The sequence below is a fragment of the Barbus barbus genome (assembly GCF_936440315.1).
Source record: "Barbus barbus genome assembly, chromosome: 47".
Lineage (NCBI taxonomy): Eukaryota > Metazoa > Chordata > Actinopteri > Cypriniformes > Cyprinidae > Barbus > Barbus barbus.
Window position 1 is genome coordinate 17,059,595 of NC_136725.1, and position 18,410 is coordinate 17,078,004.

At 36.5% G+C, this 18,410-nt stretch overlaps 1 protein-coding gene across 2 annotated transcripts in view; it reads left to right on the forward strand.

Moving 5' to 3' along the window:
* Positions 1-5,281: 5,281 nt before the first annotated feature.
* Positions 5,282-18,410, forward strand: part of LOC306865477 (kinase suppressor of Ras 1-like) — a gene marked incomplete at both ends in the record, with an annotated part of 33,575 nt that continues 20,446 nt past the window's right edge. The window contains one exon of one of the 2 annotated variants that reach the window (XM_079410086.1): positions 5,282-5,503. In XM_079410086.1, coding sequence (XP_079266212.1) covers positions 5,282-5,503 — 222 coding nt within the window. The remainder of the gene's footprint in view (positions 5,504-18,410) is intronic. The other variant, XM_079410085.1, reaches the window with a different exon arrangement.

Here is an 18,410-nt window from a genome sequence, read left to right on the forward strand (position 1 = left end):
TGACCATCCCTACTGTATAAATTCAGGGTATCTCTTGTTCTTTGAAACCACAATAATGGGGAAGACTGCTGACTTGGCAATGGTCCAGAAGACAACCATTGACACCCTCCACAAAGAAGGTAAGTCACAGAAGGTCATTACTGAAAGGAGTGGCTGTTCACAGAGTGCTGTATCAAAGCATATTAAATGCAAAGTTGACTGGAAGGAAGAAACTGTGCACAAGCAACAGGGATGACCGCAAGCTTGAGAATACTAACAAGCAAAGCTGGTTCAAACACTTGGGAGAGCTTCACGAGGAGTGAACTGAAGCTGGAGTCAGTGCATCAAGGGTCACCACGCTCAGATGTCTTCAGGAAAAGGGCTACCAAGCCACTTCTGAAACAGAAACAACATCAGAAGCATCTTACCTGGGCTACAGAGAAAAAGAACTGGACTGTTGCTCAGTGGTCCAAAGTCTTCTTTTCAGATAAAAGTAAATTTTGCATTTCATTGGGAAATTAAGGTCTGGAGGAAGACTGGAGAGGCACAGAACCCAAGCTGCTTTTTGTCCAGTTTGAAGTTTCCACAGTCAGTGATGATTTGGGGTGCCGTGACGTCTGCTGGTGTTGGTCCATTGTGTTTTATCAAATCCAGAGTCAATGCAGCCGTCTACCAGGAGATTTTGGAGCACTTTATGCTTCCATCTGCTGACAAGCTTCATGGAGATGCTGATTTCCTTTTCCAGCAGGACTTTAGCACCTGCCAACAGTGCCAAAACCACTTCCAAGTGGTTTGCTGACCATGATATTACTGTGCTTGATTGCAGTGCCACAGGCTGATCGCTTCCATGCCACACCTCACTGATGCTGGAGTTTGTGCTAAACGAGCCACGACCAAGTATTGAGTGCATAAATGAACATACTTTAAAGAACTTGAGCTTTTCTGTTTTGCAAATCTTTTTTTTTTATTGATCTTAGAATATATTCTAATATTTTGAGATACTGGATTTTTTACTTTCATGAGCTGTAAACTCTAATAATCAAAATTAAAACAAAAAACTTTTGAAATGTTTTACTTTACTTGTAATGAATCTAGAATATATGAAAGTTTCACTTTTTGAAATAAGTTACAAAAAAATTACTTTTTCACAATATTCAAATTTTTTTTTAGATACACCTGTATGCGAATGATAGAGAGATATATAGAAATATCCTTTGCCTATTTCTGACCTCGATTGTTTGTGACTGTTTGTGATTGTTTGCTCATGACCTGGAACCTGCTGTAATTGTCCAGCAGATGGAGCTATACACCAGTGCCTTGCTGTTCAGTGTTTGTTTATCTCAAACACAATCAGATTTTTCTTTGCAGTCATAATCTGTTATTACTGTGATAGATGACATTTATTTTGTTATCAGAAACAGCCTAAACACCTGCAAGTGTCCCTGAGAGAGAGAGAGAGAGAGAGAGAGAGAGAGATGGCTTTGTGTGCACACGTGTCCGAGTGTTTCTGCTCATTGTCTGGTGTCTGCAGATTGGGGATTTATTTATAGCTGTGCCTGTCTACCTCAAAGCCCCATAATGCACCACTCCCAGATCCTGCGACTGGTGGCCTTTTTACCTAGGTCTCGAAAATAATCTCAAATCTGATCTCACAAAACATAAATAGAACAAAAGCACACACCGCACCACCTGCCCCGCAGACACAAACTGTCTGAAATGTGACTGAAAAGACATGTCAGTCGGGTATTTACTGAAAGCCTGTGTCACGGATGATCCCTGCCATCAAATTCCCCACAATCCAATTTAATCTGCTGTATCCTGGGAAGGGATTCCTCAGGCTGACCAATAGAGTGCGAGTATCATGACGACATAGCAGTAGCCAGGTGGAAGCTGCACTTTGTCTGTAGTACATTTGTAGGCTTTTTTGGCTTAGTGCTCTGAAACTTTATCACATAATTGATTTAGATCCTGGTTTAATTTAAATCTTTGTTTGACCAAAGAATTTTAAGAATGCAATAACATCAGATATAATACTAAAACTTATCATAATAGCTTGGAAAGAGGTCATGGTATGGTTGGTTTTTGGATGAAACAAACTCTCATGCGACGTTTCTTCTGTCTGCATGGAAAGGTCAAGTTTCTACAAGAGGTTCATACGGTCATCAGCATGGAGCAGATGTTCACCTGACACTCTGACTGGTGAGAGAAACAACTAGAAGAAAATGCTGGAGTTAATGTTGATGTTAAAAATGTAAATTTTGAATTGAGATATTTACTTAAACTTCTGCTCTAGCTTTATAACTACTCTGAATTACTCTTAAAGGGATAATGCAGACAAAAATGACAAATCTGGCATCATACACTTGTATATACAAAAACGAATAAAAAAACAGCAATTAATAAAACAAGGTGGGCTATTTGCACTTAATGTAAATAGACTCTCTGATAAAAAAAGAACACTTAAAATAAAAAAATGAAAGCTAAAACATTAATAAATATTATAATAGTATATAAATATTACTAAAATAACTGCTTTGTATGAACAAAAACATATTCTGATATTTTAACTGAAAGTCATAAAGATTTGGAACGATCTGAGGATGAGATTTAAAAATGTTTATTCTTATACTTCTCTGACTCTATGATATTACTTGTGCTTGTTCTCATTTTAAGTGCCTTTTGATAAAATCGTGTGCGCTTTTCACACTATAAATGCTCAAATGTCTCAGATCAAATTTGAACAGGAGACACGAATGAAGAAGGTTTCTGGACATATTTTGATGTCTTTTTTTTCATACACTTTAAGGCCTTTTACTCAGTGGCGACTTTCTTTCTCATATTTGTAAATTGAGACTTCTTTCTCATTGTTTGAAGATTACCGGTTTGGATTATAATCCATCCATGCAAACCGAACCTCAGCGGACACCTAGAATAATGTTCTGTCTCTGAGATGTGTGTGTATGTGTTGAAGGGGAGGGTGTAGAGTGTTATGCAGCACGCAGATGGAGAGATGGAGGACAGATGGAAGCATAGAGAAAGAGAGTGAGATGGAGGACAGATGGAAGAGGAGGTGAGGTTTGGAGAGTGACTCAGCAGTCAGATTGAGAACATCACACCCTCAGTGAGATGAGAAATCCTTATAACACCCCCCCCCCCCCCCCCTTTACATTTTAATACATGTGATTAAACATGCTCGTACGGAAGCACAAGGCAAAGGGGTGAATTTCCATTAATTTATTGCATTCTAGACCCTAAGATGTGAAAAGATGTGAAAGGCCCTCTGTTTGAGCCGAGGACACCCTAAGGAAAGAAAAACCACTAATAAAATCCCATTAATACAGCAGTTGTTTTTCCTAAACAGTATTAAGTTAAATTAGAACAAATATGGGTTTTGGTTTGCTTCAAAGATGTCTTGTAATCTTGCACGTGTCTCCTCAGAAGAAATCTCAACAACGTGTTTAACTGTGCTGTGATTTGCCAAGATAATAAATATCCTCCTTTTTATTTCCAAGAGACCATATATGACACAGTGTGAAGTCCTATCATAAAGAGGACTTCCTGGAGGCTTCAGATGAGGGATTTGGCCATGACAATTTCCTTTCCTTTTTAAAAACACCAAAATATCTGACACCACAATTCAGCACATTTTATGGAAATAAGAACATTAGCAGTTATTTTGGAATTCATAAAAAAAGTTGACCTAACTAAAAAAAAAGGCAACCTATCACAATCAACTTTTTAAGTTAACTCAACTAGCAACCGACAACTTAAAAACTTTAGTTCATCTAATGAATAAATGTCAGTCTACTGAGTGTTAAAAGATCTGTTAGAGCAACCAATGTGTTTATTTTCAACAAGCCTTCAACATAATGTGGGAAGTATTTGCCACATTATTAGACAAATGCATTAAACTAGCTGCAATTAGATACCTCTACAAGATTCTCAAAAATGGTGAGGATCATCATCTTAAATCAGTAAAAATATGAACTCTGATCCACATGACAGCTAACTGACAGTGACAACAGCAGCAGCAGCATAAATTAAGCCAGTAAAATTTTAAAACAATGATAATATTTTAATAATAATTAACGTAAAATATCTTCAAGCTGCAATGCATGCTGGAAACTTGTGCAATATTGTTCAGTGTAAAATAGTTTGTTCAGACGACTCAATTTGAAAAGTTGGGAGAACATTGGATATGTTGTGAACAAATACTTGAGTATCTAAGTAAGGTAAACAAAACAACTTTTAGCAACATATTTAGAGTATTTTTGTTCAGTTCACCTGTTAAGTTCAACTGACTTCTACTAAATATTCTTTGTTCAGGCTACTTTTTTACACTGGGTTAGTACAACTTTTCAAAAGTTGGATTTTGTTTCTTGTAAATAAATATCTCAAGTAATAATTTGTGAGTATACATGGACATTGATGTCTTCAGTGTCCTCTACTATTGACTGCATGTGCGTAGTTAACTAGGGTAAAAAACTAAATTATTATGAAATATTCCTAGTACCTAATTATTTATTTATTTATACATTTTCTCTAGTCCTTAAAAATCATGTATAAGGTCGTAACCACATTTTGGTCCTGTTTACACAAATTCAGTAATAAATTTACAAATTACATCTGTCAAAAAAACACATTTTGTATGAAAATGGAAAAACATCGTTACTGGTTAAAGTGTATTTCTTAATAACAGGATCCTACAGTTCTCTACAGAGGAAATATTATTCAAAATATGAATTAAGTACTTTAAAAAAAGGCTATATATTTAGAATTAGAGTTATTAAAACAAAAAGACATGGTAAAAATAAAAATGAATATAAAATAATATAATAATAAATGAAATGTATACATTATTTTTAATGTTTTTTAAAATAAATTAATTGAATAAAAATATCTATCTATCTATCTATCTATCTATCTATCTATCTATCTATCTATCTATCTATCTATCTATCTATCTATCTATCTATCTATCTATCTATCTATCTATAGCCTACAGTCATGTGTGTACGGACTTCATTTCCCAGCGCGCATCGCGTCGTGCGATGTTTCCCACAGCTGACAGACAGTGAGCAGAGACTCACAGCAGAACGCGCAGCTCGCACGACGCGCTTCCAACGCGCACTTGGATTTGGGATTCCCTGAAACCACATCTATCTTGTGGATCTCAGTGTAGACTGCATCTATCGTCTGTTCGGACAGTCTGATGGCATGCGTCAGTAGTAGTGCATGTGGATTGTATTATTATTTGTAGTTGCACTCATCTCTCCATCCACGGCGTGCCCGATGCAGTGGGATGGATGGTGTTAGAGTGGGGCTGATGATGGTGGAGGAGAGTGATGAACAGAGGGACAGGGACAGCAGCAGCAGCGGCGGTGGTGTCGCAGCGATGGCCGCGCTACACCAGTGTGAACTGATCCAGAACATGATCGACATCTCCATCTCCAGTTTACAAGGGCTCCGGACCAAATGCGCGGCGTCCAACGATCTCACGCAGCAGGAGATCCGCACTTTAGAGGTAATAACGACGAGAGGGGCCGAAGTGCAGCGTCATGAAAGAGCGGATCCGCTCGCGCGCGCTTTATCCGTTTCTTCCTATTTTTTGCACTGCAGCTGTTTATTGTGGTGCATTATAGAGGCGCACAGGACTGGGACTGAACCCCTCTTATTGCAATTTACCAATTAAGTATTTACCACGTTTTCGCAGGGTACCGTGGTAATACTTGGAATTTGGACAGTACTGTGATGCTGTATTTTTAGAAACGCACAGTGATGTGATAGAACCTCTCTCACAAAAATATACCAGGGTTTCCTGAAGAATTTGGTCCGGGGTTCTCCATTAAACAGCAAAAAAAAAAGGTACTATGGAATTGACATTCAGCCATTGAGGGTTGCATAGTAATACCATGGTTTCTGGATTAGGCTAAGGTGTAAATTTCACTGTAATCATATAGCAGCACAATATCAATGTACTATGGTAAGAATGGTACAGCCACAGTACTTTCTTCATAAATGAGCATAAGAAGTTTTCAGAATTTTTTATGTCTGTTGTGGTGGCATATAGGGGTTTCTATAGTTAAACATTTTGGAAGCACAATATAATCTAAAAACATAAAAAATAAAACACCACAAATACCACAGTGCATTTTTGTAAAGGAAAACATTGAGCATTGGCTTATGCATGGAGTTCACAGCACACTAACCCAGTGGGGGGTTCATTTGGCCTGGTTCTGTTGACTAGGTGAAATATTCTTGGCAGTGAGATGCTGCTTAAAGCACAGAATCCCTGCAGCATCTCAGAAACAGAACCAGTCCTGATATTTTGAAAGTAAAGGCCTTCACTGGACTGTCGTCTGGTCTGTGTGATATTTTGCCAATAGTGTCTCATCCTGACTTCCACAACATTGGTAGTTAGTTGTCAGTATTGATGTGTGCTCCACCTGGAAAGTGCCCCATTGCTCCACCGGTAGGGGTAATTAATGGGGAATCAATACAGCCGTGGGGTGGATGGTGTGCAAACAGCCCCGGAGGGCCTGTAGTTTGAGTATTGGGTGAAGATGTGACCGCATGCACCAGAGTGATTGGTCTGGAGATTTGAGATGTTTGTGGAGCACCTCAGAGGTTTTATGGAGTGTTACGGATCTGTGTTTCCTGATCTAAAAGGAAATTGGTCCTGATTGGGGCTTAAAGGCCCAAGAAGAGTAGTTATATTTATATGACAGTATAAAGATACTGTTTTTGTCTTTTTTTCAGTACAATTGGCCATTTGATGTTTGCGAGCATGCATTCTTAAAATTCTATATAGTTTTTTTCTAAATAAATAAAAAACTAAAATTGTTTTACATCCTACAAGTGAGTTGAGTAATCATATTATAACGTACACTGTAAAATATGATTTTTTTCAAAGGTTGTTGGAGTATGTTTTGCAAGGAAAATACTATTTCAGTCATTCAAAATTTCATGTTTAGTTCAATGTGTTACTTGCTGTTTAATTGTAATTAATTGTGAAATTTACAAGCAATTTCTGAGTGAAAATAGTTTGTACACCATTTTTTATTGTATGAAAAAATATTAATTTTGAGACTTGCTTAATATTGCATTCAACAGTGTCAATCGTTTGTGTTTTTAAAGATCAACTTTAAGTTAGCGTTCGCTGTGAAAGTAATCTAAATGAGGGGAAATGCACTATTAAATATGAATAAATAAATAAAAAAATAATATTGCTTGATAAACGATATGGTACAGATATTCTGTACATCATAAGCTATTTCTTCCACCAAAGATAAAATAAAAAACTATTTAGTAAAAGAACAGCAAGCTGATTCCTTAAAGGAATAGTTCACCCAAAAAAGGAAATTCTGTCAGTAATTACTCACCCTCATGTCATTTCAAATCTGTGAGATCTTTTAGGTGAGATATTTTTGATCAAATCCAAGAGCTCTCTGACCCTGCATAGGCCGTCTCTGCTGTCTATGCAGAGTCAGAAAGCTCTCAGATTTCATCAAAAATGTCTTAATTTGTGTTCTGAAGATGAACAAAGTTCTCACGGATTTGGAACGAAAGGAGGGTGAGTAATTAATGAAAATAAAAATAAAAATCTAATATTGATCATTAACCGATATGGCACAGATATATGCTGTATGTATTGAGTAGGCCATTTTTGCGAAAATTAATGAAAGAACAGCAAACCGACTTCTTCAGGTCTGCTTCCTGCTTTAACAGGAAGTTGAATGTTCTACCTGTGTTCCAAATCAGGCACTACTGGGCCGTTAAGTCTACAGGAAATGATGGAGTCACCACCGGGGAGCGTTTTCTCAGCTTGCTTCCTCTTTATGTCTAATGTAGCACTTTCTGGCTGTGTCTCCTTCTCTTAGAGCTTGTAACTCGAGTAGTTGAGGTTAATCATGTTTCAGGTAAGCAGCCCAGGTTTCTCTGAGAAAATCCTAGAGTTCTAGGACAGCCAGCATTACCTGTTTAACCCGGCTGAACAGGTTGATGTATTGTAACTGTGCTCTTATGAGCGTTGTTCAGAGGGACAGATGGAGCCCGTCAATACTCCAGCTGTATAACAGGCCCTAGATGAACAGTAGATTTGAAGTGGTCACATTCAAACCCTCACCACTTCCCGTACACTTCAGCGCAATCAAGAGACGCTTGAACTCGCATTAGATTCTCACTGAAAGCTCTTTATAACATCACTTCATGTCTTTTTTTAACAGCTCACCACTCTGGCCAGGAGATAATTATTCTCAGTCTCTCCTGCTGAAGTGCTGTGTGGTTATGTTTGACCGAATGTTCTCACTCTCTCCCACGTCTGCCGTCTTGCTGATCTACACCTTTTTCCAATCTGCATCGATTTTGAATCGCTGGTTCACGCAAGTAGGACGTGTTTCTGGATGAACGTTGTTGATACTGGAGCAATGTTGCTATCAACCAGTCAGATTTTAGGGTTAAAGTCAGCATGAAACAGTGTTCGAAACCACTTTTTAAACAGGGTATGGAGAAAATGTTGGGTAGGATTTGATATTATCCATTGGGAACCAGTGTTGTTTTTGTGTACTGAAACTTTTAAAAATCATTAAAAAAACTAAATGAAAATTAGAAATGTTATACAACTAAATGAAAAAAGATTTTGTAATTTTAATGCTTAAATTTAAACAAAATAAAAATAAAGTTAAATAGTGATATAAAAAAATCCCAAAAAATTAAATTAAAACTGAAAGTATAAAAATGAAAGCTAATTCAAAATATGAAGAAATACTTTAATAGAATATAAAAAAAACTAAAATAACGCTGTTGGGAACTGATTGGATTGTGAGTAGTGATGCAGTAGTAGTGAATTGAGCCATCACAGCATTTTAATCTACAAATGCAAAACTGATCTTCATTTTGAGACTGGCTAAAGATTATTATTTAGGTTTAATTTCCTTTTATTTCAGTTTTAGGTTCTATTTTTTTCCAGTGAGTAATTTTATTGCTTTAACTGTATTTTAATTTGAAAGTTTTTCATATGATTTTTATATTTTATTCTATTTCTGCTGTTTTTTTTAATTAACAAACGTGTTTATAATGGTTTTAGTTGTAGTTAAGGATAATAACCTGCTTGATTTATAGGACTTGTATTCTATTCTTTTGGACATTGATCTAGAAATGTAAATTTAGCACGATCACTAGAAATCGTTATTACTGATCAAACCAGAGCAAATCAGCTTGTACCCTATGTCTTCATCTCAAGACTTGGGAATGTTAGTTACCAGTTGTTTCCCTAGCTGCTGCTTCCAGAGTGTGATTGGTGTGTTTCCTCACATCTTTTCATTGTGTAGATTTTGATGAACTGTGATGTTTGATTCCGACAGCATGAGATGCCATCTCAGGAACGCCGTGACCTACTTATATGCAGAGATCTTCAATCTCTCTGTGGATAAACGAGTTTGTTGATGGTAAAAAAGAAGAGCTAGCTTGGCTCCAGAGGGTTCCTGTTCTGCGGACTCGAGCGGTCAGCTGTTGAAGCCCTCATCAGTCTGGGCCCCCCCCCGCAGTGCTGTTTGAGAGAGTTTTGCAGTGCATTCGTGTCGTGTGCTGTCGTGGCTGTGGCTATATTTAGATGTCTTCCTCCCTACGCGTTTTCAGGGTTGGTTGTTAAATAAGAAAATAATGACGTGAAGAGCATGAGCGAGGGGGGGAGGGGAGAGGGAGAGTGCCAGCCAATCAGCTTGCGTCTGGTCGAGGGCTCCCAATAGACTGGGAATGGGGGGGGGCACAGATTCAGCCAAGCAGAGCAGGTAAGAGATGTTCCATCATTACTCGTGGCTGTCTCAGCGCTGAGCTCTTCCCTTGATATTCTCCAGCACATCTGAGCTGTGTCACTAAGGCCTGATGAGGAGCTGTCATCCTGGCTGGCAGCGATCATGTAATACGATGTAGACGATCAGATTGTTTAATCAAATAAATAACGCTGATGGCAAGATTGTCAGATCTTCACTGTTTTTGGTGTTTCTGAACATGTGAGGAACATTTTCAAACCTCCATCCACATTTCCTCTTAGTTTGGACGGTCAGATGTGAAGATCTGACCTCCTGCTTGAGTGTTTGGTGGACAGGTCAAGACAGATCAGTCCAGAGCCATGAGCTCTAGTCCTCTGTTACATTACTCCCACAAGGGTTTTTATTTTAGTGCATATTCGGTTCAGCTTAAACTGCATGCCAACAGGTGTTTGATGCCATCTTTAGTGTTGACTGGCTGCTGTTGGGTATAATGTAGTTTTCCATCTGGAGGTTTGTTAGAATTTGATAGAAATTGCCATGAACAATAAAATGGAATAAAACCCTGGACCACATAAGGGTCATAAAGGTCGATTTAAAAAACAAAAATAGATTTATAAATAATTTGAAAGCTGAATAAATAAGCTTTCCTTTGATGTATGGTTTGTTAGGATAGAACAGTACTTGGCTAAGAGACAACTATTTGAAAATCTGGAATCTGAGGGTGCAAAAAAAAATCGAAATATTGAGGAAATCACCTTTAAAGTTGTCCAAATTAAGTTCTTAGCAATGCATATTACAAATCAAAAATTACATTTTGATATATTTATGGTAGGACATTTACCAAATATCTTCATGGAACATGATCTTTACTTAATATCCTAATGATTTTTGGCATAAAAGAAAAATTGATCATTTTGACATTGCATTGTTGGCTATCGCTACAAATATACCTGTGTGACTTAAGACTGGTTTCGTGGTAAAGGGTCACATATATTAACATTTTGTATGTCCCATACAATCATGAGTGTATATACACACACACACACACACTCAAAATGAAATTATATATATACACACAGTGCCCTCCAAAAGTATTGGAACAGTAAAGACAAAATTGCTCTGTTGGCTGTGGAGTCGAGACATTTACAAATATGATTAAAAGATGAATATGAGACAAAACTACAGAATGTCACATTTTATTATTGGGTGATTCAACACATAGATGTTTTACCAGCTAAGAAATTCAGCACTTTTAGAGTTTCATCCCTCTATCTGATGTGAGCATAAGTATTGAACAGTTGCCTCACAGGTCTTTCTAAGTGATCAGCTGTGTCCTGTTGCATTAATTCTTCAGATATTAAAAGCAGGGAATGTGTCGTATCAGTTATATCCATTACTTCTGTATTCTGAATCTTGCATTCGATGATGACACACACAAACCAGGATGAAGATGAGGGAGCTGACTTTGAGAGAAAAGCAAGCAATTTGGATGCTAAAAGAAAAGAGGAAGTCAGATAGAGCTCTAGCAAAAACAAAGGACATGGAGAAATCAAGAGTTTGGAAACCACCAGCAACCAACAACTACCTGATCGACTGAGAAAACAACAGTAGTTGATGACAGACAAATTATAAAAGCTGTGAAAATGAACCCTAAAAGACGTGTCTGTAAAATCAGCAACAACTTCCAGAAAGCTGGGGTGATGCTCTGACAATCTACTGTCCTCAGGAGACTTTGACACAGAATTACAGATGCTACACAGCAAGATGCAAACCTCTGACCAGCACCAAAAATAGAAAGGCAAGATTAGAGTTTGCAAAAAAAGCACAAAGGTGAGCCAGAAGAGTTTTGGAACTGTGTTTATGGACCGATGAGACAAAGATGAACCTTTATCTAAGTGATGGGAAAGCAAAAATGTGGAGGAAAAAACGGAACTGCAATGATCCCAAACATACAGCCTCATCTGTAAAGCATGGTGGAGGTGGTGTCATGGCATGGGCATGCATGGCTGCCTCTGGAACAGGCCCTCTCAACTTTACTGATGACTTAATGTATGATGACAGTAGCAGAATGAATTTGGAAGGGTACAAAACCATCTTGCCTACCAATATTCAAGAAAATGCCACCAGATTCATTGGGAAGTGCTTCATATTGCATCAGGACAATGACCCAAAACACCCTGCCAGTTCAGTCAAGGAATTTATAAGGGCAAAGAAATGGAAAGTCTTAGATCGCCCAAGTCAATCTCCAGATTTAAATGAGACCAAGAGTCTGGTGATGTCTATGTGTCACAGACTCACTGCTGTGATTGTGTGCAAGGGATCTGCAACTAAATAATAGCTTTTAATCTTTTATATCTGCCTTATGTTCAACTGTCCCAATACTTATGCTCACATCAATGAGTGGGATGAACTCTAAAAGTGCTGTTCTTTTTATTTGGTAAAACATATATGTGTTGAAATGGCTAATAATAAAATGTGACATTCTGTAGTTTTGTCTCATATTCATATTTTAATCATATTTGCAAATGTCTTGACTCCACAGCCAACAGAGCAATTTTGTCTTTACTGTTCCAATACTTATGGAGGGCGCTGTATATATATATATATATATATATATATATATATATATATATATATATATATATATAATAAATTGTAATTGTAGTTTTTAGTGTGTGTATGTTATATTAAAATGCATACAATGATGATATTATATGATGATATATGATGAATTATATATATATGTGTGTGTGTGTGTGTGTGTGTGTGTGTGTGTGTGTAATGTTTTATAATAATAATCTTTTTATAATATATTTTATACATTAGATACAATATTTAAAGTTTTGTATTTTATTTAGATATGTTATTATTATGTAAGATGTAATGTAATATAATTTAATATTCACAGTTGTTATTGATATGAATTGAAAGTTTAGATTAGAACATTACTTAATCTTTGGATATCTACTTAAATGCAGTGGTTAGTAGTTTTCCAACTTCCAATTAATCTCAACTTTGTTTAATTGTATAAAAAAACCTGAATGTGTAGTTTGTGTCATTAATTACCAAGTCAAGAACTCAAATTGTGTTTATCTTTGAGCTGCTGGGAATGGATGAACATGTTTATTTCTTCTATAATGAATCCCTAATACAGGCTCATTAATACTCCTGTATCTTATGAGATTATCGGGCTGGCATTGTCAGCATATACACAGACACACGACCCACATGTGACATGACACTTTACACGTGTAAACGTCTGTGAGGCAGTGCAGGGATTAGCTGCAGGTCTTTGTAAATCTCTCGTGTGTGTAGTGTAGGGGATTGTCTGAGGTCGGCATTAAACCCTGGAGGAAGTTTAGGCCTGCAGGCAACTTGTAAGTAGGGATTGGCGTTAAGCACATTACACCAGGGTGACAGGTGAAACTGCATACAGAGACATGCTAATCAATGTGAATCAGGCTGTTACCTCACAGCTTGTACCTGTGGTTGCATTGTTTTTCTGCAGATCTGTCTGTGGTCTTTGAGCAGCTGGGCGGTTCCTGCCCTTTGGCTGTCAATCACACCTGCTGACCTCACTGAGCCGTTGTCATGGCAGCCTCGTCCCTGTGTTTGCAGTCGGGCAGGTGCGAACCCCCCCCAATATCACCAGTATTGATTACCATAACATTTAAATCACTAAATGATAGATTTTGGTTTATTTTACATGTGAAATAAAATTATGCAGTGATTTGGAGGTGCTTTTGTCTTGACGCACATGTGTTTGGCTCCATTTTAGTTTGTTCCTAATGTTTTATTGCTGTCTGAGAACAGGTTGCCCCAGATATTCCTCAGTAAGATTAAAAACCTCATCTTTTTAGCAGTTACTCTATTAAAAAAAATGTGTTATCATGGTATTACTATCATCGGATGCTATTTCCTTTTTACTTTGAGATACCATTGTATAAATTATTACTGTTATTATTATTTTTATTATTGAATAATATATTCCCATGGTGCCAAGGTATTTTAAAAACCTTATTATGTTACTATATTGGATATTAATCACAAATTAAATCACTTTAATACCTCAGGCTACAGTTTTTACTTCTCAGATTTTTTCATAGTGATTTTTGTGGTTCAACTTATTTTAAGTTAGTTGCAAATGCAAAATATTTATTTTTTATTAGTTGATATTTAATTGTATTTCAGTTAACAAAATGTTTATAATAGCTTTAGTTTTAGTTGGCTGCAGTGCTAGGTTGATATTACAATAACTTTTTTTTTGGGTGAACTTTAAGTCTCCTAAACCATGAAAGAGCAACTTTTCAGCAATACATGTCCCAAAATGTTTTGCCACTGTAGGAACATTTTTAGCTTCAATAAGCTAAAAATATTATCATGTTATATGTGAAGATACAACAAACTCAGAACAAGTTGAGAAATTTCTGAGAAGATCGTAAATGCAGATTTGTAGATTATGACTAGATGACTGTGCCATGCTGTGTAGAGATGTCTAGTTTTCACCATGTTTTTCTGTCTGTGGGAAAATCCCACTCTGAAAAAAAGCGTTACTGACTACCCAGGAGTGTAGTTGCTAGGAAACCTGACGTCACACTTTCACCAGTTTATTGTTATCAGTGATGAGTGTGTGTGTGTCTGTGTGTGTGTGTGTGTGCGTGCAGAGACAGCAGCACAGGCTCAGGACCTGGTCCGGTCATCAGCAGCTTGGAACAGAACCTTCCTAAAACATTTAATCTGGGTCACGCATGCATGTGTTATGAATATGAGAAATTCAACTGGAGAGACTAAAATACAGAGACTTTTTATCCTGCTAGACAATTTAGTAAATAGATTTAATACAAAGACATTTCCAGTGAGCTCTATAATACCTGGAGAAAGCTAGCTGTTAGCATTCCCATTCATCTCAATGGCAGTTGCAACTTTAGTGCAGTGCACAACTTAAAATCTGCTATCAGAAATAACGCAACCCACATAAATGAAGTGTTTAGCTTTGTTAGAGTTTCCTGTGTTAACACACATGAGGAGTTGAGATGGTGGGCTTTGTTGTTTGGTCTGAGAAAAATAGGCTGTTGGTGTGTCTCTGCAGGTTTTAAGCCGCTGCGGCCTTAACTTTCACACCAACAGCGAAGAATCATCCTGTTCATCTCCATCTAGCTTTGGCCAAGCCCCAAAATCAATGTTCACAGAGACGAACCAACAAAAGAACATGAAAGTGGGTGTTTCTCTGCTTTGCTCAGAGCTGTGAGACTAGAAAACCAGGAATCACGCCAGTACTGTGGCCATTATGGTGGACACCACGTTTAGTTCCAGAATCGTGACGTTCTTTTTGACCACATGTTCAGAAAGTAGTCATGGACTTCTTTTATTGTACCCTGATTACCTTTTTAACATTTTAAAGATTCCAGTTATAGTTTATAAACCATAGGTAACTCTGTTGGACAAACAAAGTCATAGCAGCTTAAGGTGGTCAAGCGGTTTTATAGGATGTGGTAGTTGTTTTGTTGCTGTTCCAGGGTGATTTACCAGTTCTGACCAGCTTGACCAAGGTGGTCATCTAGAAACCAAGTAAAAACCACCAGAAGCTGGTTTGACCTGTATATGCTAGAAGGTAAAACAATGGATGACGCCTCATTACAGAGGTTAGATCAATATAACTGTGATTTCAATTAAAAGATCTAAGGACAATAGAGGCTAAGAAAAAAAATATATAGATAGATATATATATATACAGTGCCCTCCATAAATATTGGAACAGTAAAGACAAAATTGCTCTGTTGGCTGTGGAGTCAAGACATTTGCAAATATGATTAAAAGATGAATCTGAGACAAAACTACAGAATGTCACATTTTATTATTAGCCGTTTCAACACATACATGTTTTACCAAATAAAAAGAACAGCACTTTTAGAGTTCATCCCACTCATTGATGTGAGCATAAGTATTGGGAGAGTTGAACACAGGGACTGGACTGGGGCCAAAAAGTGGCCCTGGACTTTTTGGCACAGAGCGGCCCACCAAACCCAGTCCACACCACACCATAAATGAGTGGCATATTCTTGACATTATAATTTGTCTTTTCTGGTGTATATGACAAATAGTAAATAATTTTAAAGAATTTTTATGAGGGACAGTTTACTATCACTAAAGTCAAATACCAATATTATCAGTCCATATGACACGATGCTCCGGTATTGTCTAGAAGACTTGAAGAGTGCAGAATGTGGACTGTTTCTAATATGGGTCTTTCTATTGGTCATCATATACAGTATTTGTCCTTTTGCAGAAGCTTGACATCTATCATTTTAAGGAATAGAGCTCCAGTTGTGGAAAAGAGTATACAAATTATTTTGATGATGAAAAATACAGTAAACAGTACTGTGAAATATATAATGTTACAATTTAAAATAGGTGTCTTCTATGTGAATATATAGTAAAATATTATTGATTGCTGTGATCAAAGCTGTATTTTCAGCATCATTTCTCCAGTCTTCAGTGTCACATGATCCTTCAGAGATCATTCTGATGCTGATTTGCTGTTCAAGAAACTTGCCTGATTATTATGAAAACCACTATTTTAAGTGTAATATTTCATAATATTATGATATTGTTTTAATTACTTTTTGATCAAATAAATTCAATCTTCTTTCAAATAAATAAATAAATATGTGTGTATATAAAATAGGCTAATGCATGTGAATTAATAAGCAAATTATATTTTTATTAGGCCTATAATATAAATCACATTCCTATGCACAGCACTCAAAAGCAAAAGTCTTCAGATTAACATAGTTCTAGAGTAAGATTGAGAACGATTTTCTTTTATTTTTAACACGTGAAATCATGGAAGAAAGCAGATTTACATTAACTTGCGATGCTCGCGGTGATTTCAGCATCTGCCGTCTAAATGAGAACATAAACACATGAACAACATCCCCAGAACTGCTCTGAGAGTCACTTCATGAGCATTTTACCATTTGATTTGAGTAAAACTAGCGTCATATATACACACAGAACTGTAAAGGTATTTACGGCAACCTGTCAAAATAAACGTTTGGTTGAACTTGGAAGACAGTGCGGCAGAAATATATTAATATTGTTCAGCAGTGTACATACTGGGCTACTATTAAAACTATTTTTTTCTTCCATGTTTTAATTTTAATAGTAAAATTTTGTTTGCCAAAATAAATAAATAAGGTTTGATTTTCAATAATTTAAAAGATAAATGAAATTGTTTTATGCCTTCATTTGAAATCCAGATACAGAACACAGAATTTCTGAGGAAAAATAAAACATTTCATAAGGCTGTTTTAAGAATAAATTTGAATACATTAAGTAGTTTTTATGCATTCAAATAATTAGACATACTACACCAGAATTTAATAACAATATGGTGAAAGAAAAAAAATAAAACACCCACTTATGAAAGTGGATAAAGATTTTCAATTTCTTGAAGTCTTTAACAACCTAGAATAAATGAATAGAAATGATGATTCTGTCTGAGCTATGCGTTTTAAAACGAACTCGCACTAGTGTAAACCGAAAACTATTTGAGCTCTATTAAAATGATTTGCACTGATTTATTGTGTTGAATTGGATTGGTTTGTTCCTTTGTGCAGAGTCTTTGAGTCTGTATACATGTCAACAAGCTGAAAAAAATAAAACCAGAGTTTTTGGAGATAATGTAATCTTGTTAAAACTGATTTCATAAAATTGGTATCGAAAAAAGTATTGTTCTGGAAACGGTATTGAACTCAAGGTATTGGTATCGATATCAAACATTTTTGATCGATACCCAGCCCTAGTTGCTGGTGTCACTGGTGGTTTCCAAACTCTTGATTTCTCCATGCCCTTTGTTTTTGCTAGAGCTCTATCTGACTTCCTCTTTTCTTTTAGCATCCAAATTGCTTGCTTTTCTCTCAAAGTCAGCTCCCTCATCTTCATCCTGGTTTGTGTGCATCATCATCGAATGCAAGATTCAGAATACAGAAGTAATGGATATAACTGATACGACACATTCCCTGCTTTTAATATCTGAAGAATTAATGCAACAGGACACAGCTGATCACTTAGAAAGACCTGTGAGGCAACTGTTCAATACTTATGCTCACATCAGATAGAGGGATGAAACTCTAAAAGTGCTGAACTTCTTAGCTGGTAAAACATCTATGAGTTGAATCACCCAATAATAAAATGTGACATTCTGTAGTTTTGTCTCATATTCATCTTTTAATCATATTTGTAAATGTCTTGACTCCACAGCCAACAGAGCAATTTTGTCTTTACTGTTCCAATACTTTTGGAGGGCACTGTGTGTATGTATGTATGTATGTATGTATGTATGTATATATATGTGTGTGTGTGTGTATATGTGTGTGTGTGTATATATATATATATATATATATAAATATAAATAAAACTTAAAAAGCCATTACAAATTCATGCAAACATGTCCTGTGCACGTTTAGTTTCTTCAAAAATAAATAAATAATAACCAGGAACCTTGTCCTAATGTTAAAGGAACGTTGTTATGTTTCCCTAATGTTAGCATACAAGAATCTGCAGTAAAATACCAGTTGCTACAGCTTGTGTTTCAGTGGAACAGTGGCTTAGTACTAGATGCAAGTACTAGTATGCCCAATATCTATATTCAGAAACGGT